Source organism: Coregonus clupeaformis, unplaced genomic scaffold (genome assembly GCF_020615455.1).
Source record: "Coregonus clupeaformis isolate EN_2021a unplaced genomic scaffold, ASM2061545v1 scaf1445, whole genome shotgun sequence".
NCBI lineage: Eukaryota > Metazoa > Chordata > Actinopteri > Salmoniformes > Salmonidae > Coregonus > Coregonus clupeaformis.
The window spans coordinates 101,619-108,651 of record NW_025534899.1 but is presented as its reverse complement, the minus strand read 5'-3'; the positions used below and the strand labels follow the sequence as shown (position 1 = coordinate 108,651).

Genomic DNA, 7,033 nt, shown 5'->3' with positions numbered 1-7,033 from the left:
GCTTGATAAGTCATTTATAGTCTCTTCCCTCTGTCCAGCTTGATAAGTCATTTATAGTCTCTTCACTCTGTCCAGCTTGATAACAGTCATTTATAGTCTCTTCCCTCTGTCCAGCTTGATAACAGTCATTTATAGTCTCTTCCCTCTGTCCAGCTTGATAACAGTCATTTATAGTCTCTTCCCTCTGTCCAGCTTGATAACAGTCATTTATAGTCTCTTCACTCTGTCCAGCTTGATAACAGTCATTTATAGTCTCTTCACTCTGTCCAGCTTGATAACAGTCATTTATAGTCTCTTCCCTCTGTCCAGCTTGATAACAGTCATTTATAGTCTCTTCCCTCTGTCCAGCTTGATAAGTCATTTATAGTCTCTTCACTCTGTCCAGCTTGATAACAGTCATTTATAGTCTCTTCCCTCTGTCCAGCTTGATAACAGTCATTTATAGTCTCTTCCCTCTGTCCAGCTTGATAAGTCATTTATAGTCTCTTCACTCTGTCCAGCTTGATAAGTCATTTATAGTCTCTTCACTCTGTCCAGCTTGATAACAGTCATTTATAGTCTCTTCACTGTGTCCAGCTTGATAACAGTCATTTATAGTCTCTTCACTCTGTCCAGCTTGATAACAGTCATCAAAATGAAAGCTAGACAGGGAGCATACACAATTCCAAAAGCCTTGGATGGACAATTTTTAGCAAACTTTGACGGCCATGAAATATAATGAATTTTAAGTGCAGGCCTCGGTGAAGGGCAAAATGAGTTTCACACCTGCTGCCCTATGTAGTGTACTACCCATAGGACTGTGGTCAAAAGTAGTGCACTATATAGGGAATAGGGTGTCATTTGGGATGTACTCTGAGTCATCTGGTAGTAGCCTGCTGTGGATAGAGGGTTGAAGAGGACATTTCCACCCCCCCCCCCGGGCCACAGCACTAGCAACTAAGCCTAGTTTATAGCCTACATACGAACTCATTGAGAAACTGCATTTTCATGTAAATGGACAATAAAGTGTGTTGTATCCTACCCTTACAAAAAGGATTGCAGTATAACTGCAGTATGTTGCAAATACTGCGTCCAAAATAAGTTGTTTTTTACTGCAGTAATTTTCCACTGCATTTATTCTGCAATTACTGCATCCAAAATACCACAGTCGACTTCACTTTTACTGCAATCTTTTTTTTGTGAGTAACTACAAGTAGCTATGCAAAATGTTGTTGCGTAGCAACACGACGCAGCCCCGCAATTTATAACTGGATGGCCATTTTGCGTAGCGTTCTTGCGTTGCATACGAAGGGTAAAAACTAGGCTTCAGTGTCAGTCAGGAAACAAACCGGTAGTAGTGGGAGAAACTCCTATACTGAAGTTGGTATGCACTTCTGCAGACAAAAACTGTAAAATAGTTTTGCCAATATTATCATGTAATTTAAATAAAACACCAATAAAACTATATTTTGGATCAATTTGCCTGTCTTGTATCCTCACTATAATATTATAACTGCATGTAAATTACAATTTGCTTTACTTTTTGTATTTGAATAACAACTTTTTTTTATAGTCATTTAGTAGAACCTATCAAATTCGTCAGCCAGTGTGGCATGTACTGAGCATTGCGTGCAGCGGCCTCACGGACCGGTACAGACAAACCATCCAAGATGTCTTCCTCTATGGGCAGCGGGATGTTCCCCGGCCAGCAGCCCGCTGGTCCTCACCCTGTCGGCGGCCCGGGTCAGCCGGGACTACTGCCCGGAGGAGCTCCAGGGAACAGGGTCCAGGGCCCCAACACTCTGGTAGACGACCTGGAGGCTTCTTTCGAGGTACGAGAGCGACTACTCTGCTGTCCCGGTGTGATGCTAGCTAGCCTAGCCAGCCGTGGTATAGCTAACGTAATGATGCTAGCTAGCCTAGCCAGCCGTGGTATAGCTAACGTAATGATGCTAGCTAGCCTAGCCAGCCGTGGTATAGCTAACGTAATGATGCTAGCTAGCCTAGCCAGCCGTGGTATAGCTAACGTAATGATGCTAGCTAGCTAGCCTAGCCAGCCGTGGTATAGCTAACGTAATGATGCTAGCTAGCCTAGCCAGCCGTGGTATAGCTAACGTAATGATGCTAGCTAGCCTAGCCAGCCGTGGTATAGCTAACGTAGTGATGCTAGCTAGCGCACCACACTGTTTGTCTACTAACTAGATGGCGCTAGCTGACTGCTTACCAAATATACTTAAGTCTGTGGTTACTGCCCAGTATGTCAGCTAGTTACAAAGCTACCGTTCTTTTGAAAAATGTAACCAGCTACCTTAAATGAAGCATAGCCTTTGGACTGTCTGGCGTTACCGAAGCCAGGTAACGTTAAGTAGTTAGCTAACGTTAGTTACATTGTGTCTGCAGGCATGCTTTGCGTCTAATGCTTTGCTATGCTATGCTGGGTTGCCTGGACACATAATTCGCGCGTTAAATGTAATGTTATAGCTAGCTAAGTACAGTATCTCTGGCGTGTCGTTAATGCAGCTAGCTAAGTGCTAGCAGCGAACTGTTAACCCAGTTGTCTTGTGTCAGCAGGCTTGCTTTGCTTCCCTAGTAAGTCAAGACTACGTGAACGGAACCGACCAGGAAGAAATTCGGACAGGTGAGACCAGTAAAGCTAACGGCCCAAATGGCACCCTATTCCCAGACAAGCTCCTAGGTGACCAACAAACGTCCTCCCACCAGGATAGCTACAGGGTATGCATGGTTTTGCTCCAGCCCCGTTCTAACACACCTGATTTAGCCAATCAGGGTCCAGATGAGCAGCTGGTTGGTGGAATCAGGTGTTTTACAGCGGGGCTGCAGCAAAAGCCTGCACACCCAGTAACTCAGGAGGAGGAGGAGGGTTGGCCAGCCTTGGGGAAGTTAGCTAGTTGCATTGTAAACAGTTTGAAACACATTCATATTTCATCACTTTGCTTATCTAGCTACAGTTACCTGACTTACATGTCTGTCTCTCTAACCAGTCTGTCTCGCTAACCTGTCTGTTTCTCTAGCTGTCTCTGTGTCTGTCTGTCTCTAACCTACCTGTCTGTCTCCCCAGGTGTGGATCAGTGTATTCAGAAGTTTCTGGATGTTGCCAGACAGACAGAATGTTTCTTCCTGCAGAAGCGTCTTCAGCTATCAGTCCAGAAACCTGAGCAGGTGGTCAAAGAGGTAGGTGATAGTGTACACCAGGGGTATTCAAATCTTACCCTACCAGCCTTTCTGTTCTACCAGATCATTTAATAGCACCCACCTGGTGTCTCAGGTCTAAATCAGTCCCTGATTAGAGAGGAAGAATGGGAGAAAAAACACCAGTGGAACTGGCTTCTAGTTCCAGATTTGAATTTGATGGCTCATGATGGAGGAGGGCGAAGTCGCCCCTAGATGCTGATCTGGGGTCAGTGTTACATTTCCCCCACTAATGGTTAATGTTAGGATTGGGGGAGGAGAAGCTGATTCTAGATCTGGGGTCAGTGTTTCATTTTCCCCACTAATGGTTAATGTTAGGATTGGGGGAGGAGAAGCTGATTCTAGATCTGTATAAAGGGGAAAATGCACCCTGGAGCTCTATGTATGGGGGGACTTCACCAGTATAGTGATATTCTGGTGTTAGGACGGCCACCCACCGCTATTAACAGCTGATCCATCTCTCCTCCCTCTTTCTCCTCCCTCCCTCTCCCTACCTCTCCTCTCCCCCTCCCTCTCTCCCTCTCTCCCTCCCTCTCTCTCTCTCTCTCTCCCTCTCTCTCTCCCTCTCTCTCTCCTCCCTCCCTCTCCCTACCTCTCCTCCCTCCCTCTCCCTACCTCTCCTCTCTCCCTCCCTCTCTCCTCTCCTCTCCCCCTCTCTCTCTCCCTCCCTCCCCTCCCTCTCCCTCCCCTCTCTCTCTCCCTCCCTCTCTCCTCTCTCCCTCCCTCTCTCCTCTCTCCCTACCTCTCTCCTCTCTCCCTACCTCTCTCCCTCTCTCCTCTCTCCCTACCTCTCCTCTCTCCCTACCTCTCCTCTCTCCCTCCCTCTCCTCCCTCCCTCCCTCCCTCTCCCCCTCTCTCTCCCTACCTCTCCTCTCTCCCTCCCTCTCTCCCTCTCCTCTCCCCTCTCTCTCTCCCCCCCTCCCCCTCCCTCTCTCCCTCCCCCTCCCCCTCTCTCTCCCTCCCTCTCTCCTCTCTCCCTCCCTCTCTCCTCTCTCCCTACCTCTCTCCCTCTCTCCTCTCTCCCTCTCTCCTCTCTCCCTCCCTCTCCTCCCTCCCTCCCTCCCTCTCCTCTCTCCCTCCCTCTCCTCCCTCCCTCTCTCCCTCTCTCCCTACCTCTCCTCTCTCCCTCCCTCTCCTCTCCCTCTCCAGGATGTGTCTGAGCTGCGGAATGAACTCCAGAGGAAAGAGCTGCTGGTCCAGAAACACCTGTCTAAGCTTCACCACTGGCAGCAGGTACGTCCTCTCTCCTCCGTGACCCGGGCAACCGATAAGTGGTTGAGGAGTCTGTACATTTGTTAGTAGGCAAACGGAAGATGGTCCTCCCCTCCTCGATAGCATCCTTTTGGCGAGGAAGCACAAGTGTATCCTACATGAGTCCTTCACGGAAGAGTTTGGAAATCTGCCGCACCCCCTTTTTCTAAAGGAGGCGAGAGAAGACACAGGAGTTGAGCAAAAGCCCATGGTCTACTTCGCTGGCACAGTCCCACCTTTCCCGCATCACTTCCTGGATCCAGTCTCATACTGTTTTTGAATGGGCTTCAAGATTATTACATTTACATTTTACATTTTAGTGATTTAGCAGACGCTTTTATCCAGAGCGACTTACAGGAGCAATTAGGGTTAAGTGCCTTGCTCAAGGGCACATCGACAGATTTGATTATATCATAAAATTCATGAAAATGTGGTCATTTTAAGATGTATATGAAATTCTATTTGTACATACAGTACCAGTCAAAAGTTTGGACACACCTACTAATTCCAGGGTTTGTCTTTATTTTTACTATTTTCTACATTGTAGAATAATAGTGAAGACATCAAAACTATGAAATAACACATATGGAATCATGTAGTAACCAAAAAAGTGTTAAACAAATCAAAGTATATTTTATATTTGAGATTCTTCAAATAGCCACGCTTTGCCTTGATGTCATCTGATGCAGCACTCCATCACTCACCTTCTTGGTCAAATAGCCCTTACACAGCCTGGAGGTGTGTTGGGTCATTGTCCTGTTGAAAAACAAATGATTGTCCCACTAAGCCCAAACCAGATGGGATGGCGTATCGCTGCAGAATGATGTGGTAGCCATGCTGGTTAAGTGTGCCTTGAATTCTAAATAAATCACAGACAGTGTCACCAGCAAAGCACCCCCACACCACTTCAATGCTTCACGGTGGGAACCACACATGCAGAGATCATCCGTTCATCTACTCTGCGTCTCACAAAGACACTGCGGTTGGAATAAAAAATCTCACATTTTGACTCATCAGGCCAAAGGACAGATTTCCCCCAGTCTAATGTCCATTGCTCGTGTTTCTTGGCCCAAGCAAGTCTCTTCTTATTATTGGTGTCCTTTAGTAGTGGTTTCTTTGCAGCAATTCGACCATGAAGGCCTGATTCACGCAGTCTCCTCTGAACAGTTGATGTTGAGATGTGTCTGTTACTTGAACTCTGTGAAGCATTTATTTGGGCAGCAATCTGAGGCTGGTAACTCTAATGAACTTATCCTCTGCAGCAGAGGTAACTCTGGGTCTTCCTTTCCTGTGGCGGTCCTCATGAGAGCCAGTTTCATCATAGCGCTTGATGGTTTTTGCGACTGCACTTGAAGAAACTTTCCGGATTGACTGACCTTCATGTCTTAAAGTAATGATGGACTGTCGTTTCTCTTTGCTTATTTGAGCTGTTCTTGCCATAATATGGACTTGGTCTTTTACCAAATATGGCTTTCTTCTGTATACCACCCCTACCTTGTCACAACACAACTGATTGGCTCAAACGCATTAAGAAGGAAAGAAATTCCACAAATTAACTTTTAACATGGCACACCTGTTAATTGAAATGCATTCCAGGTGACTACCTCATGAAGCTGGTTGAGAGAATGCCAAGAGTGTGCAAAGCTGTCATCAAGGCAAAGGGTGGCTATTTGAAGCATCACAAATATAAAATATATTTTGATTTGTTTAACACTTTTTTGGTTACTACATGATTCCATATGTGTTATTTCATAGTTTTGATGTCTTCACTATTATTCTACAATGTAAAAAATAGTAAAAATAAAGAAAAACCCTTGAATGAGTAGGTGTGTCCAAACTTTTGACTGGTAGTGTAGGTGTTATAATAACGTGTCTGTAGGTTCTGGAGGATGTCAGGTCCAGCATCATGATAACATGTCTGTCTGTAGTTAATATAATGTCTGTACTGTCTGTAGGTTCTGGAGGATGTCAGGTCCAGCATCATGATAACATGTCTGTCTGTAGTTAATATAATGTCTGTACTGTCTGTAGGTTCTGGAGGATGTCAGTGTCCAGCATCGTAAACCGTCAGACCTCCCGCCACCTGGACCCCTGGCCTTTCTGGAACAGGCCTCTGCTAGTCTGCCCCCTGCACCACTCAAACAGACCTAACACAGGCCTCCGCTAGTCTGCCCCCTGCTCCACTCAAACAGACCTAACACAGGCCTCCGCTAGTCTGCCCCCTGCTCCACTCAAACAGACCTAACACACACCTCCGCTAGTCTGCCCCCTGCACCACTCAAACAGACCTAACACAGGCCTCCGCTAGTCTGCCCCCTGCACCACTCAAACAGACCTAACACAGGCCTCCGCTAGTCTGCCCCCTGCACCACTCAAACAGACCTAACACACACCTCCGCTAGCCTGTCCTTCGCTCCACTCTGACGTAACACACACCTCTCTCTCTTCCAGAGAGAACGTCATCTTTATGTTTTCTATTTGACTTGTGTAAATATTTCTGTTGAGTCTGTTGTTTTGTCCTGACAGAATACATGAGTTTGGATCAGAACACCGCCTGTTTTGTCCTGACAGAATAAATGAGTTTGGATCAGAA

General features: G+C 46.4%; 1 protein-coding gene across 1 annotated transcript; it reads left to right on the top strand.

The window, feature by feature from the left end:
- The first annotated feature begins 1,634 nt into the window (after positions 1–1,634).
- LOC123487059 (mediator of RNA polymerase II transcription subunit 28-like) lies at positions 1,635–7,033 on the top strand. The gene is made up of 5 exons (XM_045218223.1): positions 1,635–1,811; positions 2,551–2,617; positions 3,059–3,171; positions 4,339–4,422; positions 6,472–7,033. The coding sequence occupies exons 1-5, from the start codon at positions 1,650–1,652 to the stop codon at positions 6,589–6,591; spliced, it is 546 nt and encodes a 181-aa protein (XP_045074158.1). The 5' UTR covers positions 1,635–1,649; the 3' UTR covers positions 6,592–7,033.